Below are 13,758 nucleotides of genomic sequence, written 5' to 3'. Positions count from 1 at the left end.
GTAATACGACATCGATGTATGGGGATCGACTAAGCGTTCCAACTCACTACGCCTCCAGGCATTACAGTCAAAAATACTTCGAAAACTTCTTAACGCTCCGTTCTATGTATCTAACCTCACTATCCATAATGACCTCGAAATCCCTTTCATTACAGATCTTGCTAACACTCGTTTTCTCAAATTTCATTCCTCTACAGCAGCTCCTGCTAACCCTCTCATAGAACACTTATCTTCCTCCACATTACCAGGTAATCCTCTAAGGAGATTGAAGAGAAGATGGCCTCGTGATCTACTCTTATCGTGAGAGCAAAGCACGTTACTGGAGTGGCACCACTGGGTGCCTTCTCCACTCATGATTTTCTTTTATTTCTTTTTTCTTTTACCATATTTGCTTGTTGCAACAACTGTTGCAGTGGTAAATTACAATAAAAGATAAAAATAAAAAAAATAAATGTAAAGGAGCTGTAGTTGAAAATAATTAATTTATTATCTAATAATTGATCATAAGCAAAATATCAATGCCATCTTCAATTTATTCGGTGTATGCAAACTGAGAGCGTTCGCAAACGATGAATAAAACATGTACAAATTGTTTTTAGATGGAACTCGTAATCTTAATCGTTTAATTAAGTTCTCTCAATTTTTAAAACAACTGATTTGCCAAAATAAACTTGGTTCTGTTCTTCTGTATGCAGTTTGTTTTATTTTTTTCTGTCTCTACGTATGTATGTTCATTTTATCTTAGTTTGTTTTTAAAACGATTTTTATGGCACTTCATGAGATAAATGTTACTGTAGAAGTTAAAAAAACAGTTATTTAAAGTTTAACGGCAATGAATTTAGATTATTGCTTCGTATTCCGCAACATCAGTTAATGAATTAACTTTGGATGCTGACCTCTTCGAAAAAGTAATTTAGGCAATTAATCCATGTAAATAGATAAAACAAATTAAAGGTTTCTTGCATAAAGCTTGCAAAAAAACATGGGAATAACTTCAGTAAATACGTAAGCGATGTAACTAACACCCTGAAGGCCATCAATATGAATATTAAATGGCGTGTAATGGCCAAATAATATTGAAATTACTGAGGACATATTATTAATATCTGATAAGGTAAATGATTGGCATGTTCAGAATGGCATGCAATAGTCGTTTATTCAGGAGATCCACCGTAATATCTTGGCCTACAGTCATCACCAGCTTGTAGATATCTTGCCCTACAGACACCAGCTTCCACATAAGGAAATTGTCCTACAGTGCAGCAAAATTTACTAATGAATAAATCTAAATTATTGAATTCGAATCTTTGGTTTTAACAAAAAAAAGCGCTTTAAAGACTAAAATTGTCATAAATTCTATTAATAATTCTGAACAACACGGATTAAAACTATTTAAAGTAGAATAATAAATCGCTAGAAACAAGCAAGAATTACCTCAAGCGAAACATGTCAAGACTTAATAATCACTTCTTCATTCTTTCCCTAACAATGGAGTGCGCAAGGCTGGACAAAATCAAATATTTCATCGTTACAACATGCTTGTTTTCTTTCATTCTGGAAACCGTTCATTAGATTAAAAATGCTGAATCTAATTCTATTAACTTTCTGGGATAGTTTAAACACAAAAAAGGTTTAATTCATTCCTAAATTTATTTTAAACATGATTGAAAAAGCAATCACCACTCTTAAATTAAAGGTTCCTAAATTGCCGTTGAAGGAATTTGCTGCGCTATCAGAAATCACGCGTCACTGATGATATTTCTGTGCAAATACAAATTGAATACACAGCAGTCAGAACCACATAGTGCATTAAGTACCTGAAGAGATGGATGACTCAGGGTACTCACAAATCGGTATAGTCGACTCACGAGGGAGCTTGAAAAAAAATTGGGTCTAGAACGCGATGGCACCTGTAGATTCATTCACCCTGAACTGAAAAGTAGAATTTAAAATGGTGTACATGAACGGAATTAGATTTAAGAGCATTTAGTTCACTCCCTGGAACACATTCACCAACGACGATGTACAAATTCTGGTGCCGAAGGGAGCCACGAAAGGAGCAAACATCAAAAGGAAAATTATAAAAGATAAAAAAGAAAGCGATTACCGTTCTTGAATTCACGTCAGCTTTGTGAGTCCCTGCAATCAACTTGATTAAGTCCAAGTTACCATGTTTGGCTCCCCAGTGTAGCGCAGTCTGAAACAAACAACAAACTTACTTTATTCTTCAAGAAAAACTAATCATTATTTTAGAAGTTTGTGGAACCCAGCACTATATCTTCCTGCCAAACCCTCGCTATTTCCCGATGATAATGCAACAACAATCGTTCAAATGTTTGATGGAGGCACCAATTAATTATTGTACTTGTTAGAACAGAACTTAATTTACCTTCTACTCTTTTCTTTAGTTTATCTTATTAATGTATTCAATTATGAATAAATTATTCATATCAATGTATTGTTAACAATTAATTTAAATCGTCATGAATTTCTTATGGTGGCCAACTGCCTCTATCATCATGCTAATATGTGGCATTCAATTCTTCAGTTCGTAGACAGTAAATTACCACCATCGATTTAGTTTGATTTGTGTTTTATATACCTAAAAGTAAAGCCTATTTTTTCAGGCGAGCTTTACGTCCAACTATCGGTTAGTTGCCGTGAACAAAGGCAACTATTAAACGTACTTTACTACAAACTTCTAATAATAAACCATTAAAAAAAATCCGAGGCCTAGACCGGGAATCGAGCCCAGTATCGTAATACTTCTTAGCTTTGCCTCGCTTCTAACAGTTCGGCTACCGAGGCGCCTGTTATCATTAAATATGTACAGCGCTTTTTACAAGAATTTTCATTTTAAAAACTTGTTTGAAATAGTGGCTTTTCTTTAAAAAGCAAATCACAAATTTAAAAGAAGTTTATAAATACAAATATATCTGCAGGTATACCTGCCTAACAACCAAAAACACTCAGACGTACCCTTAAGAAGTAGCCAGTTCAAGCAACCTAAATGTCACTCTGGGGTAGGCATGTGGCCCTACATAGGCGATAAGATTCTGTTGTGCTGAATATTGCTTCGCTCAGACAAAACAATAATCTTAAACTATCAAACAATAAATTCTGTTCATAACCAATTTTGCATAGTGGCCCTTTAAATTCATGACACCCTCTAAACGGCAATACTGCACTGGTAGGTGCAACCTCTCAGTTCGGTGTGCGATAAGTACCCCTCCTCCCTCATATAGAACAATAAATAACAATTTTTTTTTTGTAAATTATGCTTTTTTGAACAACTTTTTACTTTCTAGAACTTTCAAGTGCCTGGAGATGTCGAAATAAATTTGTAGAATTTAACAATTTGAAAAAGCGTCATCTCTCTAGTAGCGCCTTTAAAAGATTGGATTATCAACGAGGTACATTCTCCTCTAGAACTCGTAATGCAACAGATCATTGCACAAACTCTCTCGTTTCATGTTACCTTAATCTTAAATTGTATTAGTTCCCTTCTTTAGTCATTGTCTCCCAATTTTATGTTAGATTAATGCCAGCCGCTAAACTACTTAATTTTATCTTCTTTCATATTTCAAATTAGTCTTTTATCGTACGTAGAATTGTCCGCTCGGAGAAGCTACATCATGGAGCGGGACAACAACGATAACTCCAAACATCATTATTACTATCCGTTAGCGGGGAGAGAAACCCTGTGCTATCCAAAGCATCGCCACTCTGGGCCATTGATTGTATTTGTCAGACATTAACAATTTTAACAATATGTTTGCCAAAATTTCAATTTTAAATTTCACTTTTGCCAATTCTTTTCATCAATTCCGTAACATTACTTTTAAAGTGAACTTAGATTGGTTATTAGGAACTACCAACACTTATAATTCAACGGATTCAAAGAGAAGATCATCGTCATAGCTTGCAACAGGGAAAGCCCATTTAAAACCTAAAAATGGGAAGCAGAAAGGTGACTCCGAACAGGTTAAGTCAATTAACTAGGAAGGAAAGCAGTCAAACTTGACTGTGGTGACTAAATAATAGGTTTGCTAGTGAAAATGAGAAGGGCACAAAAAGTGACATCACTCAGTGCGCCACCAGTTTATCAACAAGCTAAGACTAAATGTTGTTTGTAGAAATGGCTGGGCCGACACCAAACTGGTGTTATGTATTGCCTACATACTCCATAAGTAAACATATGTTGATCTCTGTCTGTCAACTATGTGTCACTTAATTGCTCCTTTAGGATGGCTCCACCCCATCAGTTTGCCTTCCACAACATTCAGTCTTTAAGATTTATTTCTATTTACAGACTGAAACCGTTTTCTTTTACTTCAAACACACGTTTAAATGATACTTATTTTCTTTGGAGACACAGTTGCTCACTTTCTAGTTGACAGCCATCACTCCCCCACTAGTTCGCTGCCTTCTCAATAGAGCGAACTGTATATTTATCATCAGTTTTATATTTAACGCTCCAACTCACCCCCGCACCCTCTCACCAATATATAAATACAATTTCTAGAGAGAGAGACGAAGAGAGTTCTGAAATTTTACAGCTCCAGTATCCTGTTGTTTCTCACTTGCCGCCAACAGAAATTACTTTCCTTCTAAAAAATGATCAAATAATCAGCCCTGAACAGTTGACAGAAACTGTTATTTACAAGTAATTTTTGGATACAAACCACATAAATGTATAAATAAATATAATATATTGTTATTATTGGGGATATTATCTACTAAGGTTCTTTGTAAATAATTTATCTTCTTTACTGAACCTGGGATAGCTTTTTTTTTGTTTACTTTTTTTAAGAAAACAATATTTAAAACAATAAATTGCGATGATTTAGTTTTAAAATGGTTTTTTTTCGAAAATATTGCCTCAGTATGCATGTATAAATACCTCTGAAGAAAATATAGTTCTACTGCTATCTACTCAACGTGGCTGACTCACTCCTTTCTGTAATGATGAATACTGGACTATGGTTATGAGTGCGGGCTAGTAAAAAGGAGACTCCTCAGGGTATCTACTCTTTATTTTGTTGAAAAAATGTAAATATCAAAGTATGGACTACCGTCTCCCACGTAATTTGGCACTTTAAGTTCCACCAGTAAAAAATATGCAACTACTTTACGGTTATGCTGTTAGCGCCACTACTAGCCATAACTTCTACTTTCTCAAGATAAACTACTTTTTATAACGAACTTTTAGCTAGAATTAATTGAAAATAAATTCACCCTCCCTACTCTTGGGCGTACTATATCCCTTTGGTTGGTAACACTGTAACATTCTTGTTGATGCTATCTGCATTCTGTTTCATCAGCAGTTAGTAGATTCATTATGGTTTTTCCTCTCTCTCTTCTTGCAAATTAAGCAGAATAAAGTGGTGCAACCCAGATGCGCTAGTTTCAGCTGCTAGTGGAAACCAAACTTTTAAAGATTTACATTGAAACATTTCCAATAAAAAGTTAATTGGATTTCAAATTGCTTCTATTAATGTTAATTAAATTAAATAAATCTAGAAATTAGAAAATAAGGAAATTTCGGAAAATATATAATAAATTCAGAGAAAATTGAAGAAGAGTTTCCTTTCTATATTCATCATAGTCTGCTTTCATCATAACTTCCAAATCGATATGCCAAACATTTGTGTATCGAATAAGAATAAATATTTTGAAACAAAGAATACCGTAAGATATAAAATACTGGAAGGTTTGTTTCGGTATTGAACGAAATAGTCAATTAAAAAGAGATTTGCAAAGTTTTAGATACTCCAGAGGTTTGCAGTTTTGGTTTGAGCAGTTTTCTGGTCGAGGTAAATTCAGTTTTTCAGTGATAGTAAAAAGATAAAGAAAGCTGCAAAAATAGTCCTTCGAGTAGTTACGATCACTAGCCACAGTCAAAATTAAAAGGAAATGGAAAATAATAATAGCAAAAATAGGAAACCGATGGTTTTTTCTCTCAACAAAAACAATTCGAAAGGCTAAACTTTTCTATAATAAGCACTTAATGAGACCGGTAGTGACCTACAAATGCCATCAAAAGCGAAGAAGGATTGGTATGAGGAAGTAAACACCGCGATCTTAGAGAATTGTGCAGAGAGGAGAGCTAGCTAGATCTTTACCTAACATGAGCCGGATCTAGTGAAGAGAATGCTTGATTGGTAGAGAGTTGTTGGGAAGTTAGAAGAAGAAGAGAAAGACCGCATGCGATGTAATAGTCAATCGAAAAACTCTCAAGTATTATTGTGGATAGAAAGAAACATAAACTTATTGCAAATAAATTTCACTTACGGCAGTAAGAGACCTTGTAAGGGAAGGCATAAAAATAACATTATAGCAGGGGAAACACACCTCTTCCTCCAAAAGACTGGAAATGTCTCTCTCTCTCTCCATTACCGAGGGTTAAGTGGACGTATCAATCTGTCAGAATGTATCACCATCGGATTCAATCAACTTAACAATCTGCCACCCACGTCAAGCTACAAACTGCTCGTCAAAGCCACACCCTAGTACACTTGCTTTATTCAACTAGCCATTGCTACCACATCGTGTCTTTTTATAAGTAATCATTTAGTTAGCTCCTTAGTATGCCATTGTCAGACAGTAATTGGCAATAGTAATTGTAAGATTATGGTCTAGTGTAAACTCTTGTTTCATTAGCTACCTTAGTTTTCCTTAGCCCAGTGGTTCTTAAACTGGGGCTGTGGTTCATAAGATGGAACAACTAAATATAGGGTCCACAGAGTATGTGCAAAAGAGCTTTATCTAATCCACATTATTTTACCAAACTGATGAATAAATCCTTAGTATCCGTTGTCCTGTGCTAAAGAAGGCTAGACAAGTGACCACACCTCTCAACTTTAACCTTCAATAGTAACTTGTAAGTAAAGTAAAAGCCTAATTTTTTCAGGCGGGCTTTACGTCCAACTACCAATTAGGTGTCGCGGACAGAGGCGGCTAGCAAACCTACTTTACTGTAAATTTCTTTTATTATCCTTTAAATAAAATCAAAGGCCTAAGACCGGGATTCGAACCCAGTACCACACAATGCATATTAGCTTTGCAGGTCTCGTCTCTAACCGCTCGGTTACCGTGGCGCCTCCATAATAACTTGTAATTGTTGTGTTTAAACTCCACACTAATGTGGCGACTAAAAACCTCAGATGGTGCTAGTTTAAATATTATACAGTCTTCCAAAACTGGTCGGCATCTTAAATTTGACTGAATCTTCATTGCAAATATCCGCTCTGAGGTCCCCTGAATCCGAAAATGTAGTACGAATTCGCCTGTTTAATTGTCATTAGCATAACTGAAATATCGCAGAAGTTCAAATATGACCTTTCGTATGGGTGGTGCCATGTCTTCCGGTAACCAGTCTAAATTGTTTAACTGGAAGAATCAATTTACTGAATAGATTTTCCATTTTTTGAAGAATTTTTGTATTTTAGTATCAACGATTTTATTTGAACTTCATCTGCAGCTCGTTACACGTTGATCGATAATTTCTACCTCAAACATTTTTCCCAGATAATTCGATTAAGGGCATTTCTTCCAGTGGAAGTGGTTCGGTTTCCTCTAAAGTGCCTTCACTGTTTATTGCACTGCTTTACCACTTGTACAATATTAATAAGAATCAAATATCAGACAGAATTTCCAAATTTTATGAAAATCGGCTGACCAGAAGAAGCATTTTACCAAATAGAACTCACTGTCCTTTATGTATCTACATAATGTATAAATTGTTCAGGAAATAATTTTAAACTTTTTTTAATGACACTAAAGGAGACCACCAAAATAACCATCAATCAAATGAGAGCCAAGGAAGAAATAGGTTGAGGACCACTGCTCTCATATTCACAAAACACAATTACAAAGTCATGCTCATCACATTCATTACACTACATGGTAAAGGATGTTCCTTCCCAAGAGAGAAATGAATGTTTGAGGCGGCCAAGGTCTGCCAGAGGTGTGTAGCCTATTATGGTTTAATGGAAACTAAGTATATAAATATTTTTAAATTTAGGGCACCTTGGGCTTTACCTTGACAGAAGACTCACATGGAACCCTTATACTCGACTTAAGAGAACAGAACTTAACAGACGCTTCCGACAACTGAAAAGACTACTCGACAACAGATCAAAACTCACTCTGGACAACAAAAGACTTATATATGTAAGTATACTAAAGCCAGTCTGGGCTTGTGGCATCGAACTGTGGGGTTCAACCAAACGCTCAAATCTGTAAAGGATCCAGTCCTTGCAATCTAAAATTCTTCGCTCTATAGTAAACGCTCCTTTCTACGTCACCAATCAAACCATTCACACAGACTTGAACATTCCTTTCGTCACACAAGTTGCAAAAACACGATACAGAAATTTCCACCTTAACATACAAACACATCACAATCCACTGGTACAACATCTATCTTCAAGAACATTTCCAGACAACACTTCCAGACGTCTTAAAAGACAGTGGCCTCGCGATCTCCTCTCTGATGAAGAGAGTCAGTAGAAAGTAAAATGTTTTTGGAGTGTTACCGCTGGGTAACTTCTCCACTCTTTTATTGTTATTTATTGTTATCATTGTTGCTTATAACGCAAAATGCGTTGATTGTAACTAAATAAATGATTAAAAAAAAAAAAAAATTTAGGGCACGTCAACATCTGAGATACGGTACGGCCACGGATATGGCTGGAGCTTTTTTGCAGTGCACTGCCAGTTTCCAGACAGTATTCTCTCGTTACAGACAAGACTATCCATCACCGGATAGTAAGCTGTAAGACGTTTCTAGGTAGAGAAAATCTAATAAATAAGTTATTAAAATGCACAGCTTGCTGGAAATGCGAAGTTGACTTAAAACTAGGAGATCAGTAACTATTGGAATAAATTTCCTGAGCAGCATAAGAAAACTAAATATGTGGCAATGATTGCTAAGTAGAATGAGCATAATAGAAAAACGATGGTCAGGATCTACAGGGCGATGGGTGTGGGATTCATTACAAATAGAAGTGAAATCGATGTGTACATTTGATTCTTAACTATAGTAATTGAAGAAGATTTAATAGCCGGCAAAAGTATCATGGTAAGAGTGTTGATGTTATTCGGCGGGGCAAGTGGAAGTCAGTACAGCTGGCTAAGCCCCTATAGTTCAGTCGGTATCCACGGGTCCATCTAGATGCCTGCAGGCTGCATACTGCCACTTAGTTACAATTATTTAATAATGGCTCTCCGTCTGAACCCACTTTCTCAACTTACCATCATCACCGACACCACGTGCTCCCCGGCTCCTATACCCTAACTTCTGTCTTATCTCTAGACAAAGAAGGCTGAATAGCATCAACATCACATTATCATAATTATCCAAGCTCCACTTTAGGTAAATATTATAATAGCAGCGCAATAAGGAGATAAAATACTACAAAAAAAAACTTAATAATTGACCTTTTCTAGTGAATCTTAATTTCTTCACATAATTTATATATATTTATATAAAATCAAGAAATGGCAAAGCTTGTTACTAACGATTACTTTAAAAAAATGTATTTACAAATTGTGTAAGTACGCGTCTTCTTTCTGGTCGCGCTACATTGATGAAGATCGAATCTAAATAGACATTTCTACCTTCAACCGTTAAACAATTCAAAATTGCAACTTAATTTAAAGTTTTGAAAAATTTAATTTCCGCGATATTTTTTACACTTCACTAATGTACTGATTTCATTTAAATTACGAAGTTTAATTATTTAATTACATTAATACATAGTCTTCACACTCAAAGATCAAACTCCACCACCTGTCTTCTTACATCATACACCTATCCCACCAGCCGACCATGTGAGGTACCTTGGAATGTACCTAGACAAGAGACTTACCTGGAACCCCCATACAAGACTTCGTACCGAACTAAACAAACGATACAAACTTCTACTTGACAAACGCTCAAAACTCTCACTACAGAACAAACGACGACTCTATACAGCTCTTCTCACACCAATATGGACTTACGGACTCGAACTTTACGGGACAGCTAAAAAATCAAACATCAATAGACTGCAAACGCTCCAATCCATAATACTCCGCCGCATAGTACACGCTCCATTCTATGTTAGCAACCACACAATACATAAAGATCTCCAAATTCCACTCATCTCCGAACTTGCCAAAATCCGATATAAAAATTTTCACTAAAAACTCTCACTTCATCCCAACCCTCTAGCTGCAAACTTGTCTTCAGTAGTTATACCCTCCAATCCTCGAAGACGTCTGAGGCGCCGTTGGCCCCGTGTCCAACTAGGTGACTAATGGCGGCCATCACTGGATGACCGTCATTTACGTCTGCCACGATATTTATTTATACACTTATCGCATTTACTTATTGTACTCTGTAGGTACAGGTGTAAATTACATTAAAAGGATAAAAAAATAAAATTATTTAATTAATTCCTATTATTATGACAAATATATTAAGGTCGCTAATTGTTCTTTAAAACTTTAGAAGAAAATCTTCTGACACATCTTTCCTACAGAACTGCCTAAAAAAGCATTTTACGGGAAGTAAGTTTTAAATAAACCTTGTAGACCGACATCTCTGCAATGATAGTACGAAGAGCTAAAGCCATTTTTGAAAGAAAAAACAAAAAATCGATGCAGAAGAATGACATCTGGTTGGCTGATTTTGTAAAGGCGCGGTTCCAGATGGCACAGATTCGAAATTTCAAAATTTGAAACTCTCAGAACCACCTTTATTTGGATCTGAAAACGTTCCAAGCAATAGTACCTTTTTTCTTTTTTTGGATTACTATAAGTTCCAGTTCTTACTAGTAGGATAAGAGAAAGTGAAAATGCATGATTATGGATTTAAAAAATTGAATTTTCCCTTCTAATCAACGATTAATTTTGCAACAATAATTTATTTAAAGGCCAATTTAAGGTTATCTACATTTCTTGTACAGTTCAGTAATGTCCGTAATTTCACTAACAAATTGTCGGAGTTGATAGTCTACGAGTTATCTTCGTATTAAACAAATGAGATGACCATTTTGAGTAAATGCCAAAAAGAAACGCAGATAGAGCCATGTGTCCATGACTAGATATTTAATGAAACCGTATATTATACATTATTAATTAACAAACCTCTTTCTCATACTCAAATGTTATCAATGTGTAAAATTTCTGTAAACACAAATTACTGGAAAACATAAACGATTACATTAATGAAAGTTTTGCACGAAAAAGGAGTGTCGTTTAACCAATAAAATAGCGGGACTTGTAAGTGTTGAAAAGAGCGATTTCTACTAGGGTTGTTTATGAACATGACTTTTGTAGGAACGGTAAAATAATTTAATCTTGTCTTTCTCTAAATTAGTATATTAAAGTAAATAAATATTCAGCAATGACCATGTTTACGTGATTATTAAATATAACTATTTATATGAATATCTAGGAAGAACTTTCTCGTAGATAAATTACTAGTGCCACTCTGTAAATGAGGTGATCCGTTTGCACAAACAGTATTATAGACACATATAATAATCCCTGAAGCAGTGTTGAAAAGTTTTGCCTCAAGGCTAGGAACTGGTAACTTTTTTTATGCAAATTGATTAATAGAAGCAGAAATTGTGCCAAAGAATTCGCAAGACTGGCGCTTTCTTTCACAGTAAGGGAATTATCCACAAAGAATTGAACCATCAGTTTAGCTTATAAACGTTTATCAAGAAAGTTGGACTTGAATCTAATTATTGGGGCAATTTTCTTTAAAGCACCATTCTGAGTATTCTTACAGGTTCGCTACCATTATACGGAATAAGGAAATATGTTTCGAGTTTACTGGAAATCTAAAGAAAATTTCTCACATTTATTTCTCATATTTTATGCAATTGTTTTCCTAACAGATTTCCTCAAACTTCAAGACGTTTCCCTCAAAGGCAGATTGTACCACAGCTGGAATAATTGCATTTATTCATATTTACCATTACTTTATTTTTTCAAATGCAGGGAACCAAGAAATGCAAAGTGCCAATGTTACTTGGACTTTTCTTATTTACTTCTTCGTTATTACCTTAGAGAAATTTTAAATAAAACTACAGATTCCCTTTCTCTAAGAATAAACAAGCGAGGCACTTTATCCATCTACCCATTCTAAAACTGGGACTATTATCTATCACGTAAACAAATGCAAAATGGAAATGTAATAATTGATCACCAATAAATACATTCCAATATTAATATTTCGCTAATATTACGAGTACTGTGTAAAGTCAAAACTAGATCTTTGCACTGTCATCTAATAAGAGAAACATTTCGACGAATTAGTTCTTCAGTGTTCTTTGGGTTACTGCAGTATCCCAGTCTATCAACACGAACAACCCTAAAAACTGAAGGACACCTCAAACCTTCATACCACTTCCTTATGGCCTACAGAGCTGGATGATAAGTAAAACTTTTAGAGTCTAGCGAACCCACAGACAAACTCTTACTCATTATCACACTAATTCACTGCGAGTACACAATATTCTATATACATACTCTTCACCCTTTAGAGACCACACAGACCATGTGGTGCTGTGGATTAGGCCAACAGCCACCTACTTTTACGGTCTACAATCTGCAAAGTAGTAGTAGTTCTAAAGAGAGGACATCAAACTTATTCAGCTTATTCAAATCGGTGGCAATACCAAAACAAAGCTAAACAATCAATTGATTCATTCAACTTAATGCAGTACATTCTCTAGCGCAGTGGTCGGCAAAGTGCGGCTCCAGAGCCGCATGTGGCTCTTTGGCTCCTTAAGTGCGGCTCTGGCACAAATATTTACGGAAGGCGCAATAATATTTTCATTTAAAAAAAAACTTGGTAAGAAAAAAATTACATCTTATTTTGATAAATTAAAATTCTTCTATAAATCGAGAACATGTATAATTTTTTGTTTAAGTTAAAAGATAGATAGGTAATTAAAATTTTATATTGTTGTAAAAATACGTAACGAGCATCGAGTTTAATTTTATTAGTTTTCGTAAACGTAAACACAAACCATGTACAAGCTACCGGCTGAAATTGTTTGTATGTTATAGCAGGTTTCAGGAATTCAAAAACAGCAGAGCAACTTTAGCATTTGTCAAAAATCCTCTTAATGCTACGATAACCGAGTTGAAATTTTCTCCTTTTGAAATTGACATAGGTAGCTTTGAAATACAATTGCTGGATTTAAAAAACAAGGAGATATGGCGCTCTAAATTCGAACGTCTTTGTGTTGAATTGGAAATATTGGAGAAGAAAAAATGTTATCTTAGTTCACAACACAAGTGGTCTGCTTTGAATGACCTGGAGAAGGAAGACATGATCATTTTCAACGTTTGGAATAGTATTCCTGACTCTTACGATCAGCTGAAAAAGCTCGCGTTTGCTGTTCTTTCCCTTTTCAGTTCTACATATAATATGCGAACAATCTTTTTCAAGCATGAACATTATCAAGAGTAAACTGAGAAGTCGTCTTATTGATGAGAACTTGGAATCATGCCTAAAATTAAAAACAACAACATACAAACCTGACTTACTCAAACTTTCCAAGGAGATGCAAGCACATTGTTCGCATTAATAAATATTTATTAAGTATGATATTTAGTATTATTTAGTGTACTACTTATTTAGTGTAATAAAAGTTTACTAAACAAGCAGATTTGGCTCCCAATTTTTTTTTAAATTGTAATTTTCATATTTGGCTCTTTGGCTAATAAGTTTTCCGACCACTGCTCTAGCGC

The 13,758-nt window shown here is 35.1% G+C and overlaps 1 protein-coding gene across 2 annotated transcripts in view; it reads right to left on the bottom strand.

Annotated features, from left to right (window-relative positions):
* Positions 1 to 1,447: 1,447 nt before the first annotated feature.
* The window catches only part of LOC141449460 (uncharacterized), a 290,112-nt gene continuing 277,801 nt past the window's right edge, over positions 1,448 to 13,758 (bottom strand). The window contains exons 9-10 of one of the 2 annotated variants that reach the window (XM_074118937.1): positions 2,108 to 2,197; positions 1,448 to 1,554 (exon numbers count right to left, since the gene is read on the bottom strand). In XM_074118937.1, the coding sequence (XP_073975038.1) occupies positions 1,483 to 1,554; positions 2,108 to 2,197 (162 nt within the window). In that variant the 3' untranslated portion in view covers positions 1,448 to 1,482. The remainder of the gene's footprint in view (positions 1,555 to 2,107; positions 2,198 to 13,758) is intronic. The other variant, XM_074118936.1, reaches the window with a different exon arrangement.

The sequence above is a fragment of the Rhodnius prolixus genome, unplaced genomic scaffold, assembly GCF_049639745.1.
Source record: "Rhodnius prolixus isolate KJV_2025 unplaced genomic scaffold, Rpr scaffold_2, whole genome shotgun sequence".
NCBI lineage: Eukaryota > Metazoa > Arthropoda > Insecta > Hemiptera > Reduviidae > Rhodnius > Rhodnius prolixus.
This window is presented reverse-complemented; position numbering and strand designations above follow the sequence as displayed.